The sequence below is a fragment of the Atheta coriaria genome, unplaced genomic scaffold (assembly GCF_025399875.1).
Source record: "Atheta coriaria isolate IRGN ID8LTWV9N9 unplaced genomic scaffold, Caltech_Dcor_3.1 hic_scaffold_10_pilon, whole genome shotgun sequence".
Classification (NCBI taxonomy): domain Eukaryota; kingdom Metazoa; phylum Arthropoda; class Insecta; order Coleoptera; family Staphylinidae; genus Dalotia; species Dalotia coriaria.
In genome coordinates, this window is record NW_027045452.1 from 4,386,901 (window position 1) to 4,401,928 (window position 15,028).

The 15,028-nt window shown below is 33.5% G+C and overlaps 3 protein-coding genes, 1 long non-coding RNA gene and 1 other non-coding gene across 5 annotated transcripts; 2 read left to right on the forward strand and 3 right to left on the reverse strand.

Annotated features, from left to right (window-relative positions):
* The first annotated feature begins 91 nt into the window (after positions 1–91).
* bou (glycosylphosphatidylinositol anchored membrane protein boudin) lies at positions 92–2,614 on the forward strand. Its single transcript, XM_065313576.1, has 4 exons — positions 92–303; positions 1,396–1,551; positions 1,761–1,904; positions 2,060–2,614. Exons 1-4 carry the CDS (start codon positions 243–245, stop codon positions 2,263–2,265), a joined length of 567 nt encoding a protein of 188 aa, XP_065169648.1. The 5' UTR covers positions 92–242; the 3' UTR covers positions 2,266–2,614.
* Positions 2,294–4,574, reverse strand: LOC135800358 (uncharacterized). The gene is made up of 5 exons (XM_065313573.1): positions 4,132–4,574; positions 3,759–4,078; positions 3,561–3,704; positions 3,356–3,494; positions 2,294–3,222 (listed from the first exon to the last, which is right to left on the reverse strand). Exons 1-5 carry the CDS (start codon positions 4,294–4,296, stop codon positions 2,671–2,673), a joined length of 1,320 nt encoding a protein of 439 aa, XP_065169645.1. The 5' UTR covers positions 4,297–4,574; the 3' UTR covers positions 2,294–2,670.
* TRNAE-CUC (transfer RNA glutamic acid (anticodon CUC)) lies at positions 4,528–4,599 on the reverse strand. Its single transcript has one exon. It is a non-coding gene; the product is annotated as a tRNA-Glu (tRNA).
* Positions 4,600–8,370: 3,771 nt separating this feature from the next.
* On the forward strand, positions 8,371–14,417 carry LOC135800196 (delta(9)-fatty-acid desaturase fat-6-like). Its single transcript, XM_065313358.1, has 6 exons — positions 8,371–8,669; positions 12,566–12,923; positions 12,978–13,108; positions 13,178–13,383; positions 13,439–13,624; positions 13,677–14,417. The coding sequence occupies exons 2-6, from the start codon at positions 12,593–12,595 to the stop codon at positions 13,966–13,968; spliced, it is 1,146 nt and encodes a 381-aa protein (XP_065169430.1). The 5' UTR covers positions 8,371–8,669; positions 12,566–12,592; the 3' UTR covers positions 13,969–14,417.
* On the reverse strand, positions 8,525–9,743 carry LOC135800198 (uncharacterized). Its single transcript, XR_010550122.1, has 2 exons — positions 9,465–9,743; positions 8,525–8,842 (listed from the first exon to the last, which is right to left on the reverse strand). It is a non-coding gene; the product is annotated as an uncharacterized lncRNA (long non-coding RNA).
* Positions 14,418–15,028: the final 611 nt, after the last annotated feature.

Here is a 15,028-nt window from a genome sequence, read left to right on the forward strand (position 1 = left end):
ACCTATGTTCGTTATATCGTTACCAATGACTGAGCGTACATCAGCAGGTAGTGGGAGTTGGTTGGCGGCTTCGCCATTTGCCGTCGCTACCAGTTCTATCGTGATCCGTCGCGCGAGCGAGTTCGAAATGCGTCTTCTGTTTCGACTCTACAGTTAGCCGTGCGCCGATCATCGCATTAATCATCATTTTGATTCATCCACTGACCTGCCCAGCCCGCAGTCGAATCCATATCAGTACAAAAATGACGAAATTGGAGAAGTTGATGGTTTTGTGCGTGGCGATAGTTGCTTGTGTCACATCAAGTGAGTATAAATATACTTCTTGTGGTGGTTACGTGTTTGTTTGTAATCAAGAGTCAAGGTGGGCACGGCACTCGGTTTCCATGGTTGCCAATGGTGTGCTCGTACCGTTTACCTGCAGATGACGGACACTATAGACAGGTGTGGCTGGTAAACACATTGAATTGAAACAAAACTGTTCGAAGGAGAAAATAATGGACAAAGTTTAATTTATATTTATTTTAGTTAAATATACACACCAAAACAAGCAAATATTATCATAATCATTGTTGAATTGTAGCATATTTATATATCTGTCCGGATGAGTCTAGTTGCAATAGTAATACAAATATCCGTTATGTAATTATCTGGATTCGTGGCCTTTTTGGTAATGTGTAGAGAAGTCGCAAAGTTGTCGCTTTCAAAGGGATGCGGAACGCAGATTGAAATGCAAATCGCGGTAAACACGATTGACAAAAACGGTCCCCTGAGTTCGACACGTGAAGCTGGGCTAAATCACTAAAGTAGATGAATAATTCACATGCGTTTGCAATTTTGCATTTTCAGTAAGCACGCACACGAAATATGTGTGTACAGGGCGAGTCGAAAATCAATTAATTCACAAAAAGACCAAAAGCTCCTAGGTAACATAAACGTAAAACATTTTTGCGAACACTTTTTGGGGATGTAATGTCTTGTTAAATTGTGTTAGGGTTTTTATCGAGTCAACGTGCGTTAGGCCTATTTTTAAACACTCGTTCGATAAAAATGCAGACGTAAGGTGGAAGTAAAGTGCATGTGTGATACATAAGTGCGTCTGGCCTATATCCAAGTTTGTACATTTGCCTTAATCGATCGATAACAATATTTTATAACGTTTCTATGAACATTTTCGTACATATTGTGTGAATTCAAAGGTTTTTAACGAGAAAATCATGTTTATTCATGTAGAAATGAATATTTCTTCGATGAAAATCTCCATTATTCAAGCTTGAGTTACTCATAAAAGATTCGTTGAAGGAGTTCAACCATGAATACTTTCATAATTCACACAACCCGATAAACAGCTTGCAAAGATATGAATTTCATAGATTTTAATTTAATTTATGTATTTAGCGTTGGCCATTGAATGTTATCAATGCACGGGTACCGATTCAAGCAATCCATTCCAATGCAACGAGTGGTTATCCAGCGACACAGATCTTCAGCCCCAATCATGTGACGATGTCTACGGGGCAAAATATTGCGTTAAACATGTTGGTCGTTTTGAAGGTACAAAAATATAACGAATAGGGGCATTAAAATAATAACAAAATGGCGCCAGGTGTTTTAACCAAACTTTTGTCTTAACAGGGTTTCATAAAAAACCAAAACTAACTTTATAACAGGTACTCGGGATCGCAGCTGAATGAATGAACTATAATTGTAATATTTATAATATGCTTATTCTTGAATGCAACTAACAATTTACTAATCATCAGCATCGGCGATATTGTGCTATCAATGCATGGCGTCTAAAACACTCGACTGCTCAGACGGTATGATTCAGATGGGCGGACTGGAGCCTCAAAACTGCGATCACGTCTTCGAGGCGGCTTATTGTGTTAAATCTACGGGCATGGAGGGTAAAGGGCTTTCACTCTGGTGTGCTTTGTGTTAAATCGTTGTTTTCTTTAAGTTGCTTTATATCTGCTACCAAAACTGCACGCCTATTTGTTTCAACACAATTTCAACCTAATTTTCTGACCAATGGAACTATATAACATCGTTATAATTTTAGGTGGAATTGGAGCAAAACGATTCTGTTCCTCCCTGGACCTGGGGAATTACTGCAATTACGTACGTCAACCTGGAGATAAATTGAAAGAATACCGAACGTGTATACATACCTGCACTGGCGACGGTTGCAACCCTGCTACTGCCATTAGTCCAAATCTTCTCCTAACGATATGCATAATGGCAGCCATTGGGCGGTTAATCCACTGAAACGACAGGAATTTATCGATCTGCTGCGTTGTGTCGAAGCTCAAAGTACTTTAATATCTTGTAAATAACATTTTGTTAATGTATCCTGTTTATATTTGATTTTATACTATTATCAAAGATGAAGGCAATGAATATGTCGCGTCATAGGCAATCTAGAATGCAATAATGTTGTCATAGACTAGTGAGCGACGAGATACATACATATTCGATGTTTAGTAACAAGAAAACAAAAAAAATCTCAACATTTGTACAAACTTTTAAGAGACGTGTTAATTAGGTCAACATTTTATAGATCTATACTGAATTCTCGTACTACTTTGTTTATAAATAAATATTTTTCGACTATGAATGAACGACTAGAGAGAAAAAACTCTACTGAGACTAGAATTGAGTAAGTTTTCGATATCAGTCGTTTTTCTTATCCTCCAACTCCGCCGAACCGTTTGGTTCGCGGGTCTCCTCTTCGGATGATTCTGTTTGTGCAACTGATGTTGCTTCTTTGGCATTTAGTTTATCTTCTATATCTTCCATTAATGCTCGAGCTGTCTCTTCTTGATATTCACGTTTCATCTTATCCGCCTCGTTGTCCTCCTCCTCCGAGGACGACTCTTCCTCGGAGCTGTCTGCCTCATTTCCAGGATCATCTCCGGTTGTCGGGTCCTTTTCCTCACTGTCAGAATCGTCGGATGAACTCTCAGATGCACGTCGTTTATTCAATTTACGACGAATCGCCACCATGCACTTTAGGGTTTGGACAAAAACTCCTCTGTCTTTTGGTTTGCGGCGTTGAATTGACTTGGTCTCACGCTGTTTGATCTCCAATTTTTCAACGGCTAAGTTAAAACTTATGTCGTCGCGAATTGGGAAGAGACAGCATTCCAGAACATTACGGGGACATACTCTGACATTTTTTAAATCGATGTGTTTGATCCAATGTTCAATATATTTATATAATGGCTACAAACAGAAACAAATTCCAATATATTCAAGTTCTGAGAACTCTTTTAGTTACTATAATTAGTTTTTAAATGATATTATTTACCTATGTAAGTGGATGATTATAGATTAAAAATGATTAAAGTGTACTCACATTTGTAAATGCTTCTGCAAGCCACCAGAAAACTAAACAAATTGATAGAAAAATCGCAGGAATATTAAGACCATAGCGTTGATTATATATCAACGGAAGAATAATGAAAAGAGGAATCACAATAACATGGACTAGAATGCTGAAACAGAAACAAAAAAAAAAACAATTGCAAAAGAAATTGTATACTACTAAACATACAACTTACAATAATCCCAAAATTGCAAAAAATACACCATTTAAGTATCCACTGCCCTTTTTTCCAATAGTACAAGACAAACATCTCAATATGTTGAATCCAAATTGCACTAAACTGATTAGTGCAAGCAATGACAAAAATAATTCGGTTCTTCTAAAAAATTCCACAAATGCATTTCAAAATTCACATATAAAATGCATATCACACCTGCTATAGAATGTCATAACTGGTAAGAAAGTCAGAGTTAAATAAGTTAGACAATTCCTATCAAAACCATCTTTAATCCCAGTCCAAACAAGTGATTGAAAGAAGAATGTTCCAACAAGACCCAAACCCATTAGGATGTGTATAGGAATAGGTCCACCATCCAAAATTAAATTCTTTCGGTAGTCAACAAGACTTGTATTATTCCTGATAATTGTCCCAAGCGAGTAGAGAAATGCTGTGCCATAAAATCCACAGTACCACAAAGCATTTAACAGTCTAGTCCGGGTGAATTGCTTATAGTTCATTTGTTTGAATAGTATCTAAATAAAAAAAAGTGTATTATATATTTTGGCGTAGTTCAGGCAATACTTACATTTAAATAAGAATCAAACACATAATGGACAATGATCCACATGACAAAAACCCAAGTGAGTGCATTGCCCACTGCATTGCTGTAATATTTGCCCATGTACGAGTCGACGATGCGTGGAAGGCATGTCAACTCCGTAGAGAAGAACATGTTAATATAATAAGACATTTTAATCAGCTTTTAATGAGCTTTCAAGCTTTAGGGACCAAAGGACTGGTGAAGTGTGGAACAAAAATAAACGTTGAGGTTATATGATAGGTCCAGCAAATACGTTTAAAATAGCAATGATTAAAGCCATTAAATCAATATTATGTGCTATGTTGATAAAATATGATGATATAATAATCTATGTAAAGTTAAAAATTGTTAAAATTGTATTAAGAAGTCAAAAACAAAAGATTCCGGTACCGGGAATCGAACCCGAGCCTCCTGGGTGAGAGCCAGGTATCCTAGCCACTAGACAATACCGGAGTTGCGTTATAGCTTAGGATTTATTCGTTTTATGTTGACAGCTATTCTTAAAATAAATTAATTTCGAAAATATTTTTAAAAGTGATGCACACTGCATTACATGCTTCATTGGAAAAAATGCATTCCAACCGTTTTGTAAATTTTCCTTCACACAAATGAATTGTGCACAGAATGCATAATAAAATTGCTTCCAACGTATAGAAACAATTCAGTTATCATCTAAATGCGAACAACATCGTAATTTTAAATAAAACAAAAGAACAACTTAAATGGCCGCATTTGACAAGAAGCACAATGCGCTTCTTCTGCAATCATTCTGCATACTGTTTCATCATCGTTTCTCCGCATAGATATGAAATATGCATCGTTAAAACGCTGGAACAATAAATTATCATTAAACTTGCGAATGCTATCAGATAAACATCTTTGACGCAATACTTTAGGCTGTTGTTTTAGACTGACTGCTGAATAGCGAACGCGAACCAAAACAAATGCCAATTTCAACGTCTCTGAGCCGTGAAAGTGCAAATATTCTTCGGCTGTTGCAAAGTGCAAGGTGCACATATATAAATACATAACTACGAAAACGGCACACGAAACGCACGTGAAGCAAGTGTCTTAGAGAACGACACAATCGAAAGATGGAGATGGTTGGTATGGGTTATGGTACTGGCGTACCTTAATGGGGTCAATGTTACTTAATGCTTAACTCACGTGCTCACACCAAGTAAACGCAGAATTCCAAACTCTGAAGGAAATCAATAGATATTTTAATTTTTGTTGTTACACGTGACGAGTTACAAAGTTGCATTTGCATAATTTAACGTTGACGACTCACCTATTCAGCTGAGCAATATGCCAAAAAACCAAGAAACAATGAATATTTTAAGTCAAGTAACAAATCATAGATTATGTTAATTTTTCTTTTCTGAGTAAGCACCAATAACCTTAAAACATATTCGATTTTTATATTCTTGCAAGTCATTCCACGTGAAAGATATTAATAACAGTCTAGACAAAATTGTTAAAAGTAAAAGTTAATGAATTCTATCATCTGCTCACACTGAATTATTAATTCCCATATAAATCACAAAAAATTTTGCAAGTTCATCAATTTTTCATGTAAGTTGAAACTTGAACTTTTAAATATAAAAAATGTATGTCGTCTTAAGAAATTGTTGTTCTAGCAGTGCATTTTTTGCTTACGTAGTAAAGTTGTCATTAACATTTATTAAGCGCACCTGCATGTACGCACGTTCCAAGATTTTGAGCAATCATTATTATTATTTATTATTATTTGCATGATTTAAAATGCAATAAAAAACAATGGGATAATAAATAAATCACTCCATATTAATATCAACCAGTTATAATTGTAAATGTAAATATGAAGAAATAAATAATTTTTGTTGCCACTCAAAGTTTTGTTTTGTCGAAGCCATTAAATATTATTAAATGAGTATTGTAAATATGCGCGAAATTAAGTTATAAATATAAGTGGGCCTATATTACAATCACACTAATATAATTAATTGGAGTGCTATTGTAAAAGGTGTTAAAATTTTGTGTCCGAAATTCTCTTCATATCACTTAAAAGCGAAAGTAAAACGTGAGTATAAATTATCAATTAGAAATTAGGTTGATTCAAGTGACTTAAGCTGCAAAAATAAACAAACACCCACTTATAAATTTATTCAGCGCATTTTTCATTCATTTCTATTGATATTGATTATTCTCATGATGCAATGTTCAAATATTATCAGAAGTGCATTGGCTGGACAAGATGAAATTACATAAAGTTAACAAATAACGTTCAGTGGACTTAACAGAGTGTTTGAAGAGTTGCACTTCAAAGTTTGAAGACTCGTTGACTTGCCCAACGATATCCGAAGTGATCGAAACTATTTTGCGATGATTTGAGTATATAACCAGGGTAATACTCAGTTTAAGTTGACTAAACTCGTCTAAGGCTACACAATGTTTGTCGAATGATCTAAAGTTGGCTGCATGTTGACCAAAGTTGAGTAAACTCTTTGGTTGAGACATCTTACTCGTAGATCTTCAAGAGCGGAGTTATGTAAAATTTGCGTTTCTTTTTGTTGTCAACGTGCAAATTGACTCAGTTATAAACTTTTACATTTTTTTTTTCATACGCAAAACAATCATCATTAGAAAACGAACAATTTAACATTGTCGGAGATTTCACACGTTTTGACATAATATTTTATACATCCGTTAAAATTTTCGCCAAATTTACTTTTCAAGTGCTATAAAAACACTCAAGGTAGTAAACTATTACGTAAAGTGTGAGTTGTGACTCATGATTTCATCGATGCATTTTCTGCTTTTGTTTTTAAACTCTGTGACTAATTTTTCACTGGTCAGGGATGAAAGTCTTTATATTTTAAGTTAACATATGAAGTTATAAAATAGAAATTAATTTGTTTCTTTGGAAAACATTGTCGAGCTTAAGTTTGAGCAATTTGTCTACAACGTAATAAACCAATGCCTGTATATGCATTATTCATTACTTCATGATCATTAAAATCATTACGACTGGGTAATAAAACATCGACGGTAAGTTTAAGAATTTAAGATTTTATAATACGATTATTGTTTGTTGAGAATATGTCATATTGATACTAATTCACAATTTGGTTGAAAGTGACAATTACTTTCCATTATCACATCGTGTAGTATTCCGAAAATTGTTAAATTATTTATGATGCTATGAAAATTTCCGCAAGTTTATGTTGAAAACGCATTAACACTTGGTTGAAATCAATTTCTGGAAAATTAGATGCATATTATATTAATATTGTATATTTGGTTGCATAGATGCACTGTCAATAGGTCAAAAACATTAATTTATTAGGGATGTAAATTTTAGAATAGATAAATGTTAGGCAGTAAAATAACATTTTAATTCAATCCGCTAAAGTTTACAGAAATGTTGATTTTATAACGTTGTACTTGAAAAATATTAAATAATAAAATATTTTTGTTTTATTCATAACTTTTAAGATTTGAGCACAGAACAAAGTAAAAGTTGCGTTTATAAAAAATGTCTTGTCTTGTTCTTGTTCTTCTTTCTGGAGGTGCATTATGCATACTTAATAAGTCTGTGACTTTGTGATTTAAGTTTAGTGTGTATGTTAGGTGTGAGTCCCATGTTGTAAGTTTGGGTTAGCACGAATTCGCGAAGGTCAACACAAACCGCATTTAAACTTTAGTTATTCGCAATTTTATCCCAATGTGGATGCTCCAAAAGTCACGTAGGCTCTTCTGCTTCTTCTTCATCTTCTTCTTCAGCAATCTGTGGATGCACCCTTCAACTTACTGGTTTAAAGTTTTTTTTTTCATGTTTGAACTTCTCGGGTTTTTAACTTATTTTGAGTGCAGGCTACAGCCTGTGAGTTTGACAAGAATGAGTTTGTTGATCTTTGGGGTTTTTTATATCGCAACATTAAAATGCATTCTACAGATTTACTTTTATTGATTGCGAGATTACAAGATCACATTTAAATAATTACTTTATTATTTTATACATAAATATCTTTCCATAAAAGTGAACTAAATGCAAAGTAATAAAAATGTATTGCTAAATTGTTATATTTTTTTAATAAATACTAAAACAAAAGCAATGTTAAGTTCTCATAATAAATAAATTAAAGTAAAATGATAAAGTCAACACGGGTGGTGTTCAAATTTTGCAGAAAAGTGGGAGAACATCTACATGCGAATCACGACGCTTGGTTTTGTCTTGTGGGGCTTAGATAACTTAAGCAATGTGTGCGCGCACGACCAAACTCACCTGCGTGACGCTGACTCGCGTCTCCAATAAAGTCTCTTCGCACTTATCAGCGCGCGGTAAAAGTTTCGGATAGTTTCGACGGTGCGCACCTCCTCGACCATCCACACAAAATTTTGGGGATTAATATTTTTATTTCGGCATTGTGACTTTACACACGAAATTTGTCTAGTTTTACAGTTGTTTTTAAGTACAGTTTAATTGTGACTTACTGAACATTCGCAGTGCTATCCAACGGAATTTTAAGCTTCAGAATAAGGTTGGTGAATTTTTGCTTTGACCACAATTGGGTTTTAAGGCAGGAGGTCGTAAAGTACGCAAAAATATAAAATCGAATTTCACCGTTTTCGTCTTGTTCTCTTTCTTTGATTGTGAAATTGGCAATAAATCCGACAATCAAACAGAATTGGATTCATCATTACCTAAATAAACCTGTAAAGGAATTTAATTATTTTTTCAAATAAAATTTTGGGTTTTTATGAATTATTTTAAAATTTTAGGAATTTTTTAAAATTTGAATTGTTGATGAGTCCAACACTGTGCCACATTTATGCGTCATATCAATTGTTTAAGAAGTTTAGCGCTCATGACGCAATGTCAAAGCGCACGAACGCACGCATACACGAATCAAATTTCCACGTATTGTAAAATTCGAATGATTGTAAAGAGGCATCGTGAAGATGAGACTTCACGTATGTAAAACTTTTCAACGCGTTCCTTTTAACACCAACTTGCACCGAGCACTTGTAAAGTGTGTTCAAGTAAGTAAGAACATTGAAAAATTGTTGACGGCTGTTCGACTTTGCGCGAGCGCTTAAATTCTTGAACAAATATTGAGTTAGCTAATTAAAAGGACGACGCAGAATAGAAAAAGTGAAATTTGCATGTCTGGAATGTTTTTTACGACAAACAAGTGAAATCCTGAAAAAAATATCAATATACATTTCAAAAACAGCAAAACAAACAAAGAAAATTAACGCTGAATGTTGCAAGACGCTTAATGCGTTAAGACATTAATGAGATAATGATTTAATGAAGTTTGCGCAAAACTTACCTTTTCAATGTTTCATTGCTGGAGATAAATTCGCGTTTGACACGCGTACCTTGTTTGTGCTCTTTTCAATTTTACTTCGCTGAAATTAGTTTTACAAATAATTGAGGCGGGTAAATTTCAGTGTGAGTCGCAAAGTTTAAGTCTTAAAACGTGTCGAATGCGATCGTAAAAGATTTTGTAACTTGGTACGCCATTGATAAACGTTTAGCGATTTTGTACAGTGAGCAATGCGAGCGCATTGTGCGCTGCGATAGGATAATTAAACAATGTGGCGAGACATCCGTGTCAAGGAGTTGCAACAAGTTGAATGGTTTATATCTGTTGACGTATGATATATGCATTATTTGCATTTTTATAGTGCATTATGAAAATAAATATAGTAATTAATACAAAAATAATACTTAAACATAATATTTTTGATTACTTTTGCTAAATTTGGAAATAATAAAAATATTTATTATATTTAATTTGTTATGCCTTACAGCTGAAAAAGTGAACAATTTTATTGTTCAAAAATCCATTTTATATTTTACAAAAATAATTATTACAAAATTTACTAAATACAAAATATAATCATTTTGAAAGATGATAGTTGTCAAGTATTATTAAAAATAATCGTTTTTAAATTTTTAAATAATGTAATCATGAGTAGAATCTCGACGATCATTATTATATTAAGTTTGTATAATTCACATTATTACCATAATCGTGTTTGGTTTTCCGCGTTTCAAGTTTCTTCATTCACGGCGACTTCTCGAGATTTCAACCTTGAAAACGACAGAAAATAGAAAAATTGATTAGATCTAGAGAAAACTTGACATTCCATACACGTTTGTACAACTTTACGCCAGAAGCATGAAAATATATGTTTTACTATAATTTGAATAGCTTGGTACCTAGATTTTTTTAACTTGACAGATTAAATTTTACATAAATCTTCCATAAAATAAAATTAAAGTTGTAAAAAATCCCTCTTAGCAACCGACCAAGTAGAACACTATGAAGATAAAAGTAGGATTTGTCATCATTATAAAAAAATACCGGAATAAATCATCTGGTGTGAGTTTATCAGGATTTCCCAACCGTTGACTAAATTTTTGCCAAAGATAAAATAACTTGTTTCTTCTTTTTAATTATAATTTAAGATTTAATATATAATTTTAAATTAAAATGATGATTTATGAATAAATATTTAGTGTCCGTGATTTGGCCTCACCAAATATGATGAATTAGGTGTGATTTTCACGGTGTGTTGATATATTGATCGATTGATGTATTGGTATGTCAGTAGGTCCGTGCTAAGTAATGCTAGGTGTCGTTAAATGTCTCAAACATTAACTCATACCAGACACACCGGGCAATTTCATGCCGATCATAATAGGTCTAACAACATGGCCGACGTAAGAGTAATGAGCCCGTACCGTATGCGAGTTTATTCAACAAACACATGCGCCGGATTTCGTTCTCTGCGCTCTTCAGCACTTGGTAAATTAGGCAGCTTTCACTATGTGCAATCCGTCATCGTGTCGAGTGCTCGAATAATCATTGTTTGGGTTGTAAAAATAAAAATCTTAGGACACTTACACGTACTGGACGTCATAAAAAAAAGGAAAAGAATCATTAGTAGGTAGTGTCAACAAACTTTTCAAAAATTTCAAGTTATATACGGATTTATTTTGTAAATGTAAAAAAATATTTTTTTAACTTTTAAAATTCGATTAAACCTTGATTACTATAATTAACATTTGCAATGCAACGCGTGCGCAATGTATTTTTTAACCTACTAAAACGTCGAATCACGATTCCAACAGCATCTCAACCACGTGTTAGCACAAACTCTTCGAATGAAAACGAAACTATTACACTGTTAATTTTATTTGTAATATTTTTGGCAAGAAATGTTAACGGTAATATAATACATGAATAAAAGATGGTTTGACATTCGACATTAACCTTCACATCCAAATTAATTCTACCTATAACCATGAATGTTATAAGATTAATATTTTTTGCTTAAAGTTTTAGACATGACAAGAAAAAATACTTCTTTGATTAATCGATTCATTTTTTTAAAAGTTGCAATGCTACGTACTATTACTAATTTGCCGCCGGAGAGAAATAAAATGTAAATTATCGAATGGCTAAAATTTTGGGTGCTAATCAAGTCCAAGGCAACACGAATCGAGTTCAAGAGAACACCCGCAAAATATGGTTCAAGACAAATGTTAGATGCGAATTTTGCATTTTGTATGCAATTATATTTAACATTTTACAGTTTATTTCTAGGACATTCCAAAAAAAAAGTCTTAGGAAGAATATGCAATTGAAATTTGTTCATTCTTGATAATTGATAATTAATTATATTTGCTCAGAACAAACTGTATGTTACATCATTGTTCATAAAGTGTAATTTTCAATACTCGCCACATGTAACTTTAACATTGAAAATTAATATATGCAGACGCAAAGAATAAAAGAATAAGATTATGCACATTGGGTTTGGAAGTTTTTTTTTTGAGAATAAATATCATCAAGCAATATTGTTTGAATAAAAGTTAGCGTCGGATCCGCTGTGATTTAATAGGAAAACAAAAGTTTATAATTATTATTATTGCCGCTTACGTTTTATGACTTTGGTGGTGGTTTTAACATCTCAATAAAACTTTCTTCAATGTCATATGATTTAATTGTTTAATGGTTTATTATGTACCTAACAATTATACATCACTTGGAAATAACCGAAATGGCAAAAGTTAAAGTAAACTCATCACCATCTATTATCGAATAGAGAAAATAACATGTGTGATTTATGATGGTTCTCTTTTCATACATTTTAATTATTGTTTGCGTTTGTTTTTGGTTCGTATGATAATATTGGACAAGCACCGCCTTGAATCGGTCTTGTTTTGTATTATGACATAGCTTGGTCAACGCAAACATGGCGTATGTAATATTAGCTCAAACAGATATTGCATCAAAGAGCAAACTCATTACGAGAAATGTTAATTGGCAAATGTTAATCGTGTCCCAACAATTTGCCATCACAAAACAAACAGAAACCATTCCGAAACAAAATAAAAATGTTTTTGTTGTCTTTTTAGATCGATTAAGTATTACATATTTTCAATATGGCGCCGTACAATCACGTGACCGTAACGACACCTCTACTAGAACCAGAAATTTTGAATCCGAAAGCAGTTGATAGCGAAATTATTAAAAGAACAATCACAACAAAAGATGAAGTCTGCACTACTTCAAAAGAAGTCACACCAAGTGAAAGCCAAGATAAAGTCGATACGAAAACGGAACCGAAAATTAAAGGATATAAGGGAATTTTTGGAGAGTACCAGACCGAACTTGTCTGGCATAATATTATTCCATTGACCCTACTTAATTTTGTTACCGTCTTGGGCTGCTTTTATTTTCCTTATACGGAAGCATGGAGATCTGTTATTTGGGGTAACTTAATTTTTTGAAAATGAACGAATTTATATAATAATCACATATTTGTAGGTTTTGTGGTTGGAATAGCAGCCGGATTTGGTGTGACAGGGGGAGTACATAGATATTACTGCCATCGAAGCTTTAAAGCATCGATACCTGTGCAAATACTCTTTATGATTCTCTATTCTGCAGCAGGACACGTATGTTATATATTAACTTTTGCATTTTAACGGAGGCAACACACAAATCATTTAATTATCAAATTTTAGAATCCGATTTTTGAATGGGTAAGAGATCACAGAGTACACCATAAATATTCAGAAACAGATGCTGATCCTCACAACTCCAACCGTGGTTTGTTCTTCAGCCATATTGGTTGGCTTTTCCTGAAGAAACATCCGGAAGTGTTGCGAAAAGGCAAACAAGTTGATATGAGCGACATTTTGAACGATCCCATCGCTAGATTTCATGACAAGTAAGTTTTCAGACACGAAATGGTATTGTTTATTTATTCTGTTAATTGATTTCAGGCATTTCATTATTCTCCGAGTGTTTTTATGCTTTTTGCTTCCAACAATGGTCCCTGTTTACTGTTGGGGTGAAACTTGGAGCAACGCCATTATGACACAATGCTTAGCGCGTTATTGTTTTGTCTTGCACATTACTTGGGCAGTGAATTCTTTTGCTCATATGTATGGTAGCAAACCATATGATGCGTAAGTATTTGATATTGCTTTAAAATCACATTATTACTTACAATTTTTTTAGTACAATTAATCCTCGTGAAAACCGTTTGGTGGCGTTTGTTGCCATGGGCGAAGGATGGCACAACTTCCATCACACCTTCCCATGGGATTACCGAGCGTCTGAACATGGTTCCCTCAATGGCACACTGCATATGCTAAACCTATTCAAGAAATGGGGACATGTGTATGATACAAAGGAAGCGTCAGCGGATCTGATCAAGAAAGTAATGGAGAACCGTGGTGAGGAAGCCATGAGTGGTAAAGGACACTGTCACCCACCTATGGTGGAATACCAGGACGACCAGGGATACTAAAACAGCAATCATCTTCTCTCTAAATATTTAAAAATTAAATAAATAGGCAATACATAATTCAGAAGCAGCCAAGATCAAAAGCCGAAACTATTTTGACAATTTAGACAGCACATTTCATGATAAATCTACTTATAAGCTCAATATTATTATTACTTTTGTGCAACACAAATACAAATTGAATGTATACTTGATTTTATAACTTAGTGATATATAGGACGTAAACCTAACATAAACAAAGATTATGATTTCTGTATAATTATAATGACTACAATAACTCTTTTTAGCTTTTTAGATAGCTTTAAAACTGTCAAAAATGTAGCTCAGTAGTTTAGTATGAATTTACTTTTGACTTTGAAGACAACTCGTAGGTTATATTCTAGTTTTATGCAATTAATTATTTCAATTTGTCAATGAATTATCATTTGGTAAATAAATTTGTTTTTTAATAATTACGTTTTATGCAGTGCAACCAACAAGTAGTTTGAGTTGCCTAACCCAAACTACAATATTTTAGCGAATAACCACCGAATGACGAATAATTATGTGTCTATCGTCTCTATGCAAAAATGTTTCAGTATTTTTGGCTAATTTGAAAACTTTTTGGAATATTTTGTGGATTTTAAGAATATATTATTGCCTAGGCATAGAAAAAAGCAATTTACGCAGAGTCAAACATGCTGTAACTGAAAGATAACGTAAATTGACATTTTTTTTAGTGTTTATGCAATTTCAGCAGTCACCACGACAAACAATATTCACATTACATCAATACTGTGATTAATAACAATTTTATTGCAGTGACCTGCTTAATGTGGTAGCAACATGATCACGTTGCAATATTACACTAAACACGCGATAATAGCGTTGATAACAACTATCACGTTTGTTTATATGAGGTCATCCTCTCTTATCTTGTCGCAATATTCAATTTGTGACGAGTTAATGTTTGATTTTGATAACAAACAAAAATAAATAATGTTTTCGATAAAGGTGTTGCCCTCTGCAGGAGAATAAAAATACCTAAACAAAGTTGAACTAGCAATTCATAGGTAAGAAAAAT